This window comes from Ovis canadensis, chromosome 2 (assembly GCF_042477335.2).
Source record: "Ovis canadensis isolate MfBH-ARS-UI-01 breed Bighorn chromosome 2, ARS-UI_OviCan_v2, whole genome shotgun sequence".
NCBI lineage: Eukaryota > Metazoa > Chordata > Mammalia > Artiodactyla > Bovidae > Ovis > Ovis canadensis.
The window spans coordinates 210,630,545-210,646,926 of NC_091246.1; the positions used below are offsets into that span (position 1 = coordinate 210,630,545).

At 39.9% G+C, this 16,382-nt stretch overlaps 1 protein-coding gene and 1 non-coding gene across 4 annotated transcripts in view; one reads left to right on the forward strand and one right to left on the reverse strand.

Moving 5' to 3' along the window:
• Positions 1 to 1,904: 1,904 nt before the first annotated feature.
• The window catches only part of CYP20A1 (cytochrome P450 family 20 subfamily A member 1), a 43,155-nt gene continuing 28,677 nt past the window's right edge, over positions 1,905 to 16,382 (forward strand). Inside the window, exons 1-5 of one of the 3 annotated variants that reach the window (XM_069578062.1) lie at positions 2,106 to 2,729; positions 2,849 to 2,998; positions 7,272 to 7,321; positions 7,935 to 8,101; positions 9,385 to 9,527. In XM_069578062.1, the coding sequence (XP_069434163.1) occupies positions 9,402 to 9,527 (126 nt within the window). In that variant the 5' untranslated portion in view covers positions 2,106 to 2,729; positions 2,849 to 2,998; positions 7,272 to 7,321; positions 7,935 to 8,101; positions 9,385 to 9,401. Of the gene's footprint in view, positions 2,999 to 7,271; positions 7,322 to 7,934; positions 8,102 to 9,384; positions 9,528 to 16,382 lie in introns of all 3 variants that reach the window. The other 2 variants (XM_069578060.1, XM_069578061.1) reach the window with 2 other exon arrangements.
• Positions 13,223 to 13,295, reverse strand: TRNAR-UCU (transfer RNA arginine (anticodon UCU)). The gene has a single exon. It is a non-coding gene; the product is annotated as a tRNA-Arg (tRNA).

Here is a 16,382-nt window from a genome sequence, read left to right on the forward strand (position 1 = left end):
CGCATGAGGTGGCCAAAGTACTGGAGCTTCAGCTTTAGCATCATTCCTTCCAAAGAAATCCCAGGGTTGATGTCCATCAGAATGGACTGGTTGGATCTCCTTGCAGTCCAAGGGACTCTCAAGAGTCTTCTCCAACACCACAATTCAAAAGCATCATTTCTTCGGCGCTCAGCCTTCTTCACAGTCCAACTCTCACATCCATACATGACCACAGGAAAAACCATAGCCTTGACTAGACGGACCTTAGTCAGCAAAGTAATGTCTCTGCTTTTGAATATACTATCTAGGTTGGTCATAACTTTTCTTCCAAGGAGTAAGCATCTTTTAATTTCATGGCTGCAATCACCATCTGCAGTGATTTTGGAACCCCCAAAAATAAAGTCTGACACTGTTTCCACTGTTTCCCCATCTATTTGCCATGAAGTGATGGGACCGGATGCCATGATCTTTGTTTTCTGAATGTTGAGCTTTAAGCCAACTTTTCTGCTTTCCTCTTTCACTTTCATCAAGAGGCTTTTTAGTTCCTCTTCACTTTCTGCCATAAGGGTGGTGTCATCTGCATATCTGAGGTTATTGATATTTCTCCCAGCAATCTTGATTCCAGCTTGTGTTTCTTCCAGTCCAGCGTTTCTCATGATGTACTCTGCATAGAAGTTAAATAAGCAGGGTGACAATATACAGTCTTGACGTACTCCTTTTCTTATTTGGAACCAGTCTGTTGTTCCATGTCCAGTTCTAACTGTTGCTTCCTGACCTGCATACAGATTTCTCAAGAGGCAGGTCAGGTGGTCTGGTATTTCCATCTCTTTCAGAATTTTCCACAGTTTATTGTGATCCACACAGTAGGGTTCCATTAATGGACTGGAAGCACTTGACAATTATTGTGGCAAACAGTGGTTGCAACTGTCAGCTTAGGAACACTTTTCCATATTAAATTCCTTTTAAAATAATATATATGTAGGTCTAAATATGATGTAAAGTTCTTTACACTACCCTACAGCTTTAGTTGTTGCTTTAAGAGATGGTGAGGGCTGCCCTGGTGGCTCAGAGGTTAAAGGGTCTGCCTGCAATGCAGGAGACCTGGGTTCGATCTGTGGGGCAGGAAGATTCCCTGCAGAAGGAAATAGCAACCCACTCCAGTATTCTTGCCTGGAGAATCCCATGGATGGAGGAGCCTGGTGGGCTACAGTCCATGGGGTTGCAAAGAGCGACTTCACTTTCACTTTAAGAGATGGTGAGAATCATAAGTGATACAATTGTTACCATAAATTTAAACTGTTTTACAAGCTGTAATAACAATGGTACCATATGTAACAACTCCGTTACAGTTGAACATCATAGATAAAAGTCAGTTCATTTCTGAAGCTAAATATTAACTATAAATTTCTATTGATAATTCCAATTGCTACCGCCTGGAATTTTGCTAAGAGGGAAATTTCTTCAATTTGGAAGTATTAAAGAAAACAATCCCATATATTAATTATATGACTCAATAAACCTGAAAAGATTGTTTTAAAATAATCTATCAAATCTTTTCAAGGACCACAATGACTGGGAACAGGATAATTTGGCATTTCTGGCAACAGAAGACAAATGATGTCAAAATCTTGATGATAAAAATATAGAGATGATGCTGAAATAAAGGGAAGACATATTTCATGAAGTAAATACATAATAATTGTGAATCATGTGTCCATTTATTTGATTCAAAAATCACTAGACTGTGGTAGAAAATCCAGACGTGCAACAACAAAGATTAACTTGAGCTGTTTTTATTTTGATATATGCATTTTAAACCCACTTGGAAAACACTTGGTTAGGACGATAACATAACTCCTAACGTTTTCTAGAAGGCGGGGTCCCTCTTCTTTCAGCAACTGGGTCCGGGAGTCGTGGGCGTGCTCGGAATCGAATCCGCCGGAACCGCGCCTCTGTCTCCCTGTTTCTCGCCGCCCGACCGCAGGGCTGACCACGGCACGCCCCCAGCGGCCCAGGCCACGCCCCCGGCGACCCAGGCCACGCCCGGGCGACCTATCCGCTCGCAAGTCCCGCGGGCGCCCCGGCCCACCCTTCTGTCCCTCTGGTGCGCCAGGCTGAGACGCCGCAGAGGAGCGCGGAGCTGAGACGTGGTTCCCGGGCTGAGGCACCATGTTGGACTTCGCGATCTTCGCTGTTACCTTCCTGCTCGCGTTGGTGGGAGCGGTGCTCTACCTCTACCCGGTAACCGCCATCCCGGCCCTCAAGGGCTCAGGCCGCCGCCCGCATCCACGTCGCGCAGCCCGCAGCGGGCCGCAGGGAACGGGCCCCGGGGGAGGGCTCCAGCTCCTGCCGCCACTCTGCCCCGCTCCCGGAGCACGTGACGCCTCGCAGGCGCGCGCGGCCGGCGCTGAAGACAGCAGGGCAGGAGGCTCGACCACCCTCGGACGCCGAGAGACGCACGGACAGAGGCTCGGCGGAGCGGGCGCGGCCGCAGGGGCCTGAGGGCTGGTTGGCGGGTCCGGCCTCCCTGTCCTCGCCGCGCCGCTGTGGAGGGCGGGGCCGAAGTGCTTCGGTGGCTTTCGAGCAGTGACTGTGCCCACCCCACTTCCATTTTCTAGTGTGTCTGAGAGGAAACTCCAGGCTGCTCGTCGCCTTTATCCATTCCCAAGGATTTCCCCCTAGTGTTTCTTTTGTCGCCTGCTTTTCCGTCTGCCTTTCGACTTTCATTCCTGAAATCTAAAGTCCTTAAGGTCCGGACCGGGTCTTGTTCCTCTTGGGCCTCACATGCTAAAGGGGTCGTGGAAGGAGCATACAGCTAAGTGCTGTATCTCTAATCTCCTTCTGACCTTTCTCTGCTTACCTTCTTCAGCCTCAAAAGATGCTTCTGAAAACAAAGAAGCTAATGGATGAGGAATCATCTACAAAGCAAGGTGGTGGTTTTGTAGAAAAAGTTGTAAAGCAACAGAATACTGGCAAGCACATCCCTGATATTGACAGAACACCTTAAATATTCTTGCTGGTAAATGAATTTGATTGGAATGTTAGAACTACCCTATCTGGAACTTTCAGTGTTTTTTTATTTTATGAGAAATAGCCTTCTAGGTCAGAAGAGTGAGGGAGTAGAGATTTCCAGACAACTCATTTGAAATTCATGAAAGTAAAATAAGACTAGGCAGCAAGCTGTGTGTTCCTCAGCTGTTTTCCTTCAACTATGTGGCATCAGGGCAGTTGACAGAATGTTGGATTTAATTAGGGTTTGTGTTTTGCTAGGTACTTTTGAGCAAAGGAAACAGGGCAAGAGAGTGATTAAAAGGCACAATGGAATCTGAGCTGGATGGCTGGAAAAGGAGTATAGGAGTAAGTGGGTTAACAGTCTGTTTGGGGTAAAAATAGTTTTTGGAGTCAAGATATTAAAAATAGAAGGAGAAATAGGAGGTGCTTGGAGATTTGGAAGCTTGATGTTAAAACTCCAGGAAAGGTAAAGTTACTGGTAATGTCAAGGCCTAGTGCAACCATAGGAATGAACGGCTGAGATCAGGTGGGGTTTTGAGTTGGGGACAGATGGGTCAGGAAAGAAGACAAACTTCTGTAGGAATAAAAAGTCTAGGGGATGAAGGAAGACCTGGGGATGGTAGTCTTGGGCTTAGTGTGGTATCTAATATATGTAAGGGAAAATGTCATAATAACATTCTGGATGGTCTCAAGGAAGATGATAGTGGTGAGGCTGATTATCAGATTGAAGTTTTGCTGGGGTTTGCGAGGGGGTGCCAGGTGTGGGGATTGATCTCATTATTTTAGCTATTTCAGAGTTGTGAATGTAGTGAAGCACAGGGGAGTGTTTTGGCTGGTATTTTGGGGCTCACTTCATTTCTCGTGTTGAAACATGGAGTCCGGTGTGGGAGCCATTAATCCAGAGCGCACAGAGTTCTGAGGCTCTCTGCACGCCTGCTGTTGGAGCTGTAGACCTGTGATTAGGGCGGAGGGGAGCGGTTGTACTTACTATTTGCATAGAGTTTCTTTACTTGTGCCTGTCAGTAGTTTGGGGCAAGTATCTCACCATTTCTGTCATAATGCTTTTCAGTGAGCTCGTTCAAATATTCAAAGACATCAGTTCAGGTCAGTAACTTGGTCATGTGCGACTCTTTGTGACCCTGTGAACTGCAGCACACAAGGCTTCCCTGTCCATCACTAACTCCCGGCGCTTACTCAAACCCATGTCCATCGCATCAGTGTTGCCATCCAACCATCTCGTCCTCTGTCGTCCCCTTCTCTGCCTGCCTTCAGTCTTTCCCAGCATCAGGGTCTTTTGCAATGAGTCACTTCTTTGCATCAGGTGGCCAAAGGATTGGAGTTTCAGCTTCAACATCAGTCCTTCCAATGAATATTCAGGACTGATTTCCTTTAGATGGACTGGTTGGATCTCCTTGCAGTCCAAGGGACTCTCAAGAGTCTTTTCCAACACCACAGTTCAAAAGCATCAATTTTTAGATGCTCAGCTTTCTTTATAGTCCAACTCTCACATCCATACATGACTGCTGGAAAAATCATAGCTTTGATTAGATGGACCTTTGTTGGTAATGTCTCTGTTTGTATTTATTTTTATGGGAAAAAATTCAGAATTGATATTCTCTTTGCGTTTGTTGTATACCCTGTTTCCTGGATGCCACGTGAGTCTCTCTTTTTGTCTCTTTCTGTTTAAATTCTTTTATTTGCTGCAGTGCATCATTTTCCATAATTTCTTGAGGGAGTGTGCATGAAAACTTTTTCGAAATCTTGCTTGTTTGAAAATCTATCTTTTCTAGCTTCACACTTCAATGATAGCTTGGCATGGTATAAAATTGTAGGTTGGAAACAGTTCGCTTAAGATTATCGGGGATGCCACCCACCAACCTGTTGTTCCTGAATCTAGAATCTTAAGGTCTCTTTCCAGAAGGATGGCAGTCACAAGAATGATGTCTAATGGATCTGTATATTGACTTTTTGCTTATTGTTAAAGTCCTGCATCTTACTCTGCCTTTGTGGTTACAAGTACAAATCTGATTGCTTCCTGTGGGAATCCTCCTTTGCAGACCCCAGAGGAGGCCTCTCAAGGTCAACTAATCACTGCTCCAACAACTAACACTTCCAAGAAAACTGGTCAGATTATTCATCCACTATAGCCTCCTCTCCCATTCTCTTTATCCTTATTTTGTCCTTTTTTATTTCTTCACTTTCATTTTGTGGGATTTCAGGAAGAGATCACTGATGAGTGTTGTCACTCTATCATATTTGAAGAGAAGTCAGGAAGCTTGCTTCAGTCATTAATAATTTCAACCTAGAAAATAAAAAGTAGGGTCTTTTTTTTTTTTTTAGTATCACTGACTTTAATTATGGAGTTCCTTCCATTCTTTCCCCCACTTTTTATACATTAAAATTGACGAGTTTCCATTGTTGATGAGGCTGTAGGATAACATCTTACATTGTAGGTTTCACTGTCATCAGTTAAATGCAAGTTGCACATACTATCATATAGATAGTATTCTTGTAGTATGTAGTAGAAACTGTAAAACTCCTTCGTTAGTACTGTTGAACTTAGTGTATCTCTTGGCATACATAATCCAAAGGAGGAAAAAAGTAAAATTGTACAGTGATTTTCATGGCACTACCTGTAACAATGAGAAAATGAAAGAAATAGCCTAGATGTTTTACAACCTATGGTAGGAACATGATTATGCAATTCTGAATATGTAATGGAAGACAGTTTAAACTTTAAATGTTCAAATAAATAACTATTTATTTATATAATGTTAAGTAATGGCACCCCACTCCAGTACTCTTACCTGGAAAATCCCATGGATGGAGGAGCCTGGAATGCTGCAGTCCATGGAGTCGCTGAGGGTCGTGCACGACTGAGCGACTTCACTTTCACTTTTCACTTTCATGCATTGGAGAAGGAAATGGCAACCCACTCCAGTGTTCTTGCCTGGAGAATCCCAGGGATGGGGGAGCCTGGTGGGCTGCAGTCTATGGGGTCGCACAGAGTTGGACACGACTGAAGCGACTTAGCAGCAGCAGCAGCAGCAGCAGGGGGAGAAAGGGGCAGAATGCCAAACTCTGATTAATAACTAGTTAAAATCATAGACAAAATTCAGAGTTGATTCTAAAGTTGAATATTTTAGGTTATTTTTTCTATAGATATTTAGCTAATTTAAAAATTATAAGAAGTCTTATTTTAAAAGTGATATGCTTGTTTTAAAATAAAATAAAAATGCTAACCTCTAAATACAGTAACCATAAACCCAATAGAAAATTGTAAAAAATTAAAATTCCCCCCAACTTTTCTATAGTTCATTCTTCAGAGGCTGTCACTTTAACAATTTGGTATAAATTATTTTGTTACTTATTTGTATACCAGGTGATCTCTCTGACTGTATTACTCTGATAATGATAACTACATTAAAGCAAAAGATAAATGTGTGTGTGCGCTCACTTGTGCAGTCATGGAGACCCGGACTCTTTGTGACCCCGTGGAGTATAGCCTGCCAGTCCCCTCTGTCCATGGAATTTTCCAGGCAAGAATACTGGAGTGGTTTGCTATTCCCTATTCTAGGGGATCTTCCGAACCCAGGGATCAAACCTGAGTCTCCTGTGTCTCCTGCATTGGCAGGTGGATTCCTTGAAAGTGAAAGTTGCTCAGTTGTGTCCGACTTTGCGACCTCATGGACTATGCAGTCCATGGAATTCTCCAGGCCAAAATACTGGAGTTGGTAGTCTTTCCCTTCTCCAGGGGATCTTCCCAACCCAGAGACTGAACCCAGGTCTTTTGCATTGCAGGCGGATTCTTTACCAGCTGAGCCACAAGGGAAGCCCGGCGGATTCCTTACACTAACCTGGGAAGGCCTAAAATATGAATTGTATTTTGACAAATTCTTTGACTTGAAAGAGAACTATTTTAGGAATGACACTATTATAATTATGACATTAAATTTTTTGAAAGCCAAGCCAGACGAGACCATTTATAGTCTCAGAACAAAGAAAAATGTGCTTGGTTTTATATATTAATTGATATATAATAGATGTTAAATTCTTCAGACACCTTAGTTTAATTGACAGAGAGGAGGAATATTAGGATAATTCTTTTCAGTACAAAGAATCCAGTTTTTTTTTTATTTTAATAGATAAATAATCTCTGAGATTCAACCAAATTGAATAACCATCATTTAAGGTCCTGCACATGTCTTGGCAAAACACATCTGACTTATGGGATATATGATCCTTCGTTATACTAAATTATTTAAATTTTTTTCCCTAAGGCTTCCAGACAAGCTGCAGGAATTCCAGGCATTACTCCAACAGAGGAAAAGTAAGTTGGCTTTTTGGCTTTTTTAAATCAGGTAAAGTCAGCTCTTAATTTTTGGATAAAAACTAAACCATATTTTTAGATTGCTCAGTTTATTTAGTCCCTTTGTTTTCTTTAAACTTGTGTTTGGGCATACCACCTAAACTTTGTCAATAAATGAAAGGAAGCCTGTATAAATCAAAACCTTTAATTTTTTTCACTTCCCTTAGCCAGAGAGTGTTGAAAATAGAAAGACAGAATTAAGATGGAATAAGAAAAAGTTGCCATAGCTGATTTAAATTCACCTGTGATTTAATAGCCAGTGGTGGCATCCATTGCTGTCTCAGAATGAGGTGCTGCAAACTTGGATCGTTTTCCAGTGTCTAAGTCAGATGTTCTTGTGCAGCTTTGTTGATGTGAAGTGTTTTGAATTCTCAAAATATCAGACAAATGCATATCTAAATGTAGCTACCAAAAGTGAGAAGTCAAATATAATAGTTTTGGATTTTGCAGTAATTTGATTTTCGTTTATCTTTGTTTTCATCTGTTGACACAGTTAATTCAGAATCAACTAGTATTTTTGTTTTTCTGATTCTTCCATATTAAATTATTTTTTCAAATATTGCTCTTTTTTCAGAGATGGTAATCTTCCAGATATTGTGAACAGTGGAAGTCTGCACGAGTTCCTGGTTAATCTGCATGAGAGATACGGGCCTGTGGTCTCTTTCTGGTTTGGCAGGCGTCTTGTGGTTAGTTTGGGCACTGTTGATGTACTAAAGCAGCATATCAACCCCAATAAGACACGTAAGTCTGATTGTCTTTCTAATTAGCTGATCCTTATCTTTTAAGAATAGATGTCTATAGATGAAGGTCCATACACTGCTCTTAGGAATAGCTAACATTTATTAAATACTTTATATGTCAGACATTGTGCTGAAGTCTTTATATTAATCACCTCACTTCACTTAAGACACAGTATTTTTAAATGATCATTTTCTTCCTTCAATTTATAGATATATATGAAAAATACCCCAGTGCAAATGCCAACAGGATTTTTTTTTGAACCTGAAAAAATAGTTCAAGGGTACATCTGAAAGAGTAAAGGTGTAAGAGCATTTGGGCTTCCCAGGCGGCTCAGTGGTAAAGAATCCACCTGCTACTTCAGGAGATGTGGGTTTGATTCTTGGATGAGAAGATTCCCTGGAATAGGAAATGGCAACCCACTCTAGTATTCTTGCCTGGGACATGAAGCGAGGCTGTCTGGGTTGAGTCTGTGCTCTTAATCACTAAGTTTCCACAACATGGAAGGCTGTCTCTGTTAGGAAATACAAAGATGAGTAAAACCAGACATGGCCTCTGCTCCTGTGGAATTTATAGTTCAGTGGTGGCGAGTTGGGAGCTTGTAAATGGTATTTGAATGATTAGGAGAGTGAACTGAGAGATGTACTCTGAAAGAAGGGACTGTAGTTCTTTGCTAAATCTGACAGATTTTTCTGTCTTTTGCTGGTAAAAAAAAATGTTAACAACTATTAAAAAAAAACCAAAAACCTCAGATATTTAACAGTGAGTATCTCTTGCGTGGTGAGATTTAGATGAATTTATTTTCTTAGTATCTTACTGTGTTTTAATTGTTTAAAGTGACAGTGTATTTGTGTATGTGTGAAAACAGTATAGTCATTGAAGAAACACATAAAAGTGAGTGAAAGAGAAAAGAAAAGGTTTTGGACTCAGCTAAATAGTTTTAACTATAATACTCGACAGTTACACATACAACATCAATTTTGTCTTAAAATTGATGGAGTGAGTTCTTTTACAAAGATACATGCTGTCATGCAGTGGAAAATTTACTTGAGTATTAATGGTTTACAGTGGAATTCCCAATTTACTGGGTATTGTTTTGTTGGCAGTTTTTATTGTCTCTTGAACTGTTCACATTTAGAAAAGACAAAGGAGTTAGGAAAAAAAGAGTTCCTGGCCTCTCTGCTATAGTCCCATACCTTTCTGATCTCTGTTCTTTTGCTGGAGTGTTTTTTTTTTTTTTTGAGTGATTACTTTGACTTAGAAATGTTTAATCATGTCTGTTTCAGTGGACCCTTTTGAAACCATGCTGAAGTCATTATTAAGGTATCAGTCCGATAGTGGGAACGTGAGTGAAAATCACATGAGGAAAAAATTGTACGAAAATGGTGTGACTAATTGTCTGCGGAGTAATTTTGCTCTCCTGCTCAAGGTAAACTAGTTTGATCTGGATTTCTGTTTTACAGATAATAATATATGGATCTTCCTTGATTTACAATCAGGTTAGGTCCTGATAAACCTATCGTGAACTAAAAAAATATCATAAGTTGAAAATGCATTTAAATACACTTAACCTGCTGAACATCATAACTTAGTAGCCTAGCCTGCTTTGTATGCACTCAGAACACTTTTGCTAGCCAGCAGTTGGGCAGAATCATCTAAAACTAAGCCTTGTTTTATGATCAAGTGTTGAATAGCTCATGTAGTTTATTGAATACTGTACAGAAAGTGAAAACCAGATGGTTGTCTGGGGACAGAATGTTTGTATACTTAAGGGCTGTTCGCTCTCATGATCACGAACGTGGCTGACTAAACTGTGGCTGCTGTTGCACCCAGTGTTATGAGAATATCGCACCTCCTATCACTCACCCAGGAGAAGATCAAAATAAAAAAAATTCAGAGTATAGTTTCTTTTGAATGCCTATTGCTTTTCTGCCTTGTTGAAAGTTGAAAAATTGTAGGTTGGAGACCATCTGTATATTTTGGCTATTAGTGTGTCTTTGTCTTTGGTATTCTTGCCTTCTTTCTCAGCTGATTTTTATTCTCCTGAAATTCTGAAACAGAAACAAAAGCAAAACAATTTTAACACCTAGACTTCCTGTGTAAGTTGGAATGATGGGAGTGGAGAAAAACTGAAGAAAGTTTCTTAAAATAAAACCTTATGTTTCTTTACTTTTTTAATAATTTGTTTTTTAATTGAAGGATAATTGCTTTATAGAATTTTGTTGTTTTCTGTCAAACTTCAACATGAATCAGCCATCAGTTCAGTTCAGTTCAGTTACTCAGTCGTGTCCGACTCTTTGCGACCCCATGAATTGCAGCACGCCGGGCCTCCCTGTCCGTCACCATCTCCCGGAGTTCACTCAGATTCACATCCATCGAGTCCGTGATGCCATCCAGCCGTCTCATCCTGGGTCGTCCCCTTCTCCTCCTGCCCCCAATCCCTCCCAGCATCAGAGTCTTTTCCAATGAGTCAGTCAACTCTTCGCATGAGGTGGCCAAAGTGCTGGAGTTTCAGCTTCAGCATCATTCCTTCCAAAGAAATCCCAGGGTTGATCTCCTTCAGAATGGACTGGTTGGATCTCCTTGCAGTCCAAGGGACCCTCAAGAGTCTTCTCCAACACCATAGTTCAAACGCATCAATTCTTCAGCACTCAGCCTTCTTCACAGTCCAACTCTCACATCCATACATAACCACAGGAAAAACCATAGCCTTGACTAGACGGACCTTAGTCAGCAAAGTAATGTCTCTGCTTTTGAATATACTATCTAGGTTGGTCATAACTTTTCTTCCAAGGAGTAAGCATCTTTTAATTTCATGGCTGCAGTCACCATCTGCAGTGATTTTGGAGCCCCCAAAAATAAAGTCTGACACTGATTCCACTGTTTCCCCATCTATTTCTCATGAAGTGATGGGACCGGATGCCATGATCTTCGTTTTCTGAATGTTGAGCTTTAAGCCAACTTTTTCACTCTCCTCTTTCACTTTCATCAAGAGGCTTTTTAGTTCCTCTTCACTTTCTGCTATAAGGGTGGTGTCATCTGCATATCTGAGGTTATTGATATTTCTCCCAGCAATCTTGATTCCAGCTTGTGCTTCTTCCAGCCCAGCATTTCTCATGATGTACTCTGCATAGAAGTTAAATAAGCAGGGTGACAATATACAGCCTTGATGTCCTCCTTTTCCTATTTGGAACCAGTGTGTTGTTCCATGTCCAGTTCTCTTCCAACAACACAAGAGAAGACTCTACACATGGACATCACCAGATGGTCAACACCGAAATCAGATTGATTATATTCTTTGCAGCCAAAGATGGAGAAGCTTGATACAGTCAACACAAACAAGACCGGGAGCTGACTGTGGCTCGGATCATGAACTCCTTATTGCCAAATTCAGACTTAAGTTGAATAAAATAGGGAAAACTGCTAGACCATTCAGGTATGACCTAAATTAAATCCCTTATGATTATACAGTGGAAGTAAGAAATAGATTTAAGGGACTAGATCTGATAGATTCAGTGCCTGATGAACTATGGAATGAGGTTCGTGACATTGTACAGGAGACAGGGATCAAGACCATCCCCATGGAAAAGAAATGCAAAAAAGCAAAATGTCTGTCTGGGGAGGCCTTACAAATAGCTGTGAAAAGAAGAGAGGCAAAAAGCAAAGGAGAAAAGGAAAGATATAAGCATCTGAATGCAGAGTTCCAAAGAATAGCAAGAAGAGATAAGAAAGCCTTCTTCAGCGATCAATGCAAAGAAATAGAGGAAAGCAACAGAATGGGAAAGACCAAAGATCTCTTCAAGAAAATTAGAGATACCAAGGGAACATTTCATGCAAAGATGGGCTCGATAAAGGACAGAAATGGTCTGGACCTAACAGAAGCAGAAGATATTAAGAAGAGGTGGTAAGAATACACGGAAGAACTGTACAAAAAAGATCTTCACGACCCAGATAATCATGATGATGTGATCACTAATCTAGAGCCAGACATCTTGGAATGTGAAGTCAAGTGGGCCTTAGAAAGCATCACTACGAACAAAGCTAGTGGAGGTGATGGAATTCCAGTTGAGCTGTTTTAAATCCTGAAAGATGATGCTGTGAAAGTGCTGCACTCAATGTGCCAGCAAGTTTGGAAAACTCAGCAGTGGCCACAGGACTGGAAAAGGTCAGTTTTCATTCCAATCCCAAAGAAAGGCAATGCAAAAGAATGCTCAAACTACCGACAGTTGCACTCATCTCACATGCTAGTAAAGTAATGCTCAAAATTCTCCAAGCCAGACTTCAGCAATACATGAACTGTGAACTCCCTGATGTACAAGCTGGTCTTAGAAAAGGCAGAGGAACCAGAGATCAAATTGCCAACATCTGCTGGATCATGGAAAAAGCAAGAGAGTTCCAGAAAAACATCTATTTCTGCTTTATTGACTATGCCAAAGCCTTTGACTGTGTGGATCACAATAAACTGTGGAATCAGCCATAGGTATACATATATCCCCTCCCATTTGAAACTCTCTCCCATCTCCCTCCCCATCCCACCCCTCTAGGTTGATACAGAGCCCCTGTTTGAGTTTCCTGAGCCATACAGCAAATTCCCATTGGCTATCTATTTTATATATGGTAATGTAAGTTTCCATGTTACTCTTGCCATACATCTCACCCTCTCCTCCTCTCTCCCCATGTCCGTAAGTCTGTTCTCTTTATCTGTTTCTCCATTGCTGCCCTGTAAATAAGTTCTTCAGTACCATTTTTCTAGATTCTGTACATATGTGTTAGAATACGATATCTATCTTTCTCTTTCTGACTTAATTCATTCTGTATAATAGGAGAACCTGAAGAAATTTTTAGAGCAGTGTTGTATCAATAGATCTGTTCTTTGTTTTCAGACCCAACTCAAAACCAGCAGCACGTAGAATCTTTAGTTGTGGCATACAGACTCAGTGCATCTCAAAGTTATTTATTTTGTTGTATGTTTTATGCAGCTTCTTGGTAAATAGCAATATGGTATAGAGCAGAGACACTAAGTTTGGAAAAAAGGCTTTCAGTCTTATTTCTGTCATTTCGTATCTGCATGGTTGACCTTTGTGAGTTTTTATCGCCTATGCTGTGCAGTATATGGGATCTTAATTCCTTGACCAGGGATTGAACCCATGCCCCCTGCATTAGAAGTGCAGAGTCTTAACCACTGGACCACCAAGAAAGTCCTATTGCCTTATCTTAAATTGAGGATAATATTAATAGCATCCACATTACAAATTGGCTGTGAGGATTATATGAGGTCATGATGTAAAATTCCCAACATCAAGTCTTACAACACAGTCAGTACTCAAAAAAATACCTTTCCTTCCTCTGCTTGAGGTTTTCCTGCTGTTTGTTTCCTGCTCCCCTGACTCCTTGTATTTTTCCTGTTCCTCTGAAACGGTATCTCCTTGTTAATGTTTCCAGTTCATCTAATGTGTTACTTCTTTCATGCAGGGTTTTAATAGTTGATGGACCTAAATCTGTCCCATTTGGAAGGTTACATGGGAGTCCTTTCTGTTCTATATAGAGTAAACCCACATACACTCACAAGTACACAAATACCTCTCACTGTCTCTCACATTACATAGAGTAAATAATTTTAAAAATCATGGAAAATTTAAATAAAAATAGAATACTATAACACACATCCATATGCTCATCACTAAACTTTTTAACAGTTATCAAATTCAGTACAGTCCTATTTTATCTTTCCCCTACTTAACTCCCCTGTTTTCTTTCTGGGTTGTATTTAAGTAGATTCCAGACATCATATAATGAGGTCATGCTTTTTCAAGGACTTAACGGGATTTAGCATGTAGTAGCTACTTGGTCCGTTTTCTTTGACCTTAAATATGTTCATTCCTTCTAAAATTGTTCAGACTGCACATTCTAAGCACTTTTGTGACTTTTTTGAGTTGTAGGATAGTTGATAATTCTTAAGAGGATACCATTTTGATTCATCCTACAGTATCTGCTTTTTAAAAATTATATTTGATAAATGCTTAATACTATTTTTTCCCCTTATTCTCCAATTCTGTTTGGAACTCACACTTTACATTCAAGATTTGAGGCTGGCTTGAGTCTGGCTTAAATCTTAAACTCACTGGATTCTAAGTGAGTTTACTGTAAGCATTAATTAACATGTTGGCTCCTCTCTGCACAGTTTTGCTTCCGAAGAGAAACTGATCAAGGATTTTACTCATAGCTGATTAGTCTTTCTCCTTTCCAATTCCCTTTTCTCACTGATAGCCACTATTCACAGGGCCGTCAGGAGATTTGTATATCTAATGTCTACCTTCTCATCGTTGTCAGTACTATTCAGTATTATATGTTCTCTGGACCTCTCAGGCTGCCTGCTTGGGTTGTCATAGCTGGTCCTGTCACACCCGATTGTCCTCCTGAAAGCAGTTATGTTACCTTTGTCTAAGCATTCGTGAATCAAAATCTTTCTATCTGTTTAAATACATGTGTCCATAAGAATCTTGGTATATAATTGTATATCTCCAGGGAATTTTACCCATTTTCTCTTTGCTTTGCTTCCAGTGATTATGCTTTTCAGTACTTTTTATTGTTAAAAGCTTTAATTAGTCTTTCTTCTCTGATTTAAGTAATTCAAACTTCATTAATCTTTTATCATAGGCTCTGTTTCCCAAATGTTCAATCTTTTTTATTGTTTATCTGTATTGTGTTTTTTTCCTTTTCCAGTCTGATCAAAGGCAAATCAAAGTGGAAATTATTTCCCAATTTAAACATTTCTTACCATCATATTTTCAAGCTTTGGCACATAGACTGGGTCCATACATGAGAAATGTGTTTCAGGCTTATATTGTCAACCCCTTAGCACAAGCCAGTTACTTAGCTTATTCATTAGTCAGAAATACCAATTAATATTTAATCAGCAAGAACATGATTGAAGAGGACGTGGTCTGAGCCTCCTCTTCCTCCCTACTAATGGTTTTCTGTAGAACAGGGGTGTTTACCAGTTATCACTCCAAAGTAAGTTAATTTCATACTGACACAACAAACCTTTTCCTTGTTTTTTTTTTTTTTTTATCCAGATCTGAGTTCTGTGTTCTGACTCTTCTCTAACCCTCTCAAACCTCATCCTGTGGGTTCTGGCTCCTTCCTGCCCTGTCTCTGCTCCAAGGCTGTGTGTGAACCTGCACTCTAATTCTGTGAGTGTAATTTCTGTCTTCAGTGCTTCAACCCCATATGCTCCTATGACTTTTGAGTTAAACTATGATTTAACAAATATTTCTGGATCTTAGAATTTATGACAGTTTTACAGAATCCTCTCAGTTGACAGTTCAGTAGTCATATGTTAATAGCCGAAATTATTGAACTCACTGATTTAACAGTCAGATGAAGCTCAACAGATTGTTAGTATTCCCATCTAATGTATATAACCAACATTCATAAACCAAAATTCATAAACAGATTCAAGATTCATAAACTAAATGAGATGCACATAAGCTTCTAGCAGATGCATTAGCTTTGTGTCTAGAATAAAAAAATGTATGAATCATATCTAATATTTGCATTGTATTGTAAAATACTGTGCAAAATAAATGGATGAGCAGATCATAATACAGTTCTGTGATACAATGATAGTATTGATAATAAAATTTTTATGGCCAAGGCTTAAAAGAGGGTAAAAAAAAAAAAGACTCCCAGCATAGATTGAAAGCATTTAATCTGTTCGTTACACAGTCAGCAATGATCTGGTACTGGGGGGAGGTATTCACAATTAAATTCTCTGATAAGCCGCATGTTGTCCGAATAGGTTTTTAGGATACCATTTGGAGCCCAGGTTTGGTGTTTGGGAGTACCATTTTCAGGTTTTTTCTTTTTTTAGTGTGTAATAGTTCCCGGAAGAAAGGTCACCAGAAAACTGTTGAGTACTCATCACTTAGTACTGGAGAAAGATACATCCTGGACTTCATTTAAAAACCAGCTAGGCACAAAGCTCTTTATTTAAAAAAAAAAAAAAAAAAAAAAGATATAAGCCCCAATAGAAACATGGCTAAAAAAGTGAACATGCAGTACTTTATGGAAAACATGTAGAGGGCCATTAAATTTGAAACTTATCTGGAGCCTATCAATAATTAGCATGAAATAAACCAAGTAAAGCAGTGTTGGGGTTTTTTTACCTGTTAGACCGACAGAGATTTTATAAAATGACAACACTTAGTACTATCCAAGGTATGGGAAATGGGCATTTTGCTGGTAAGAGTATAAGTTGATATATGCTTTCCCCAGTGCAGTG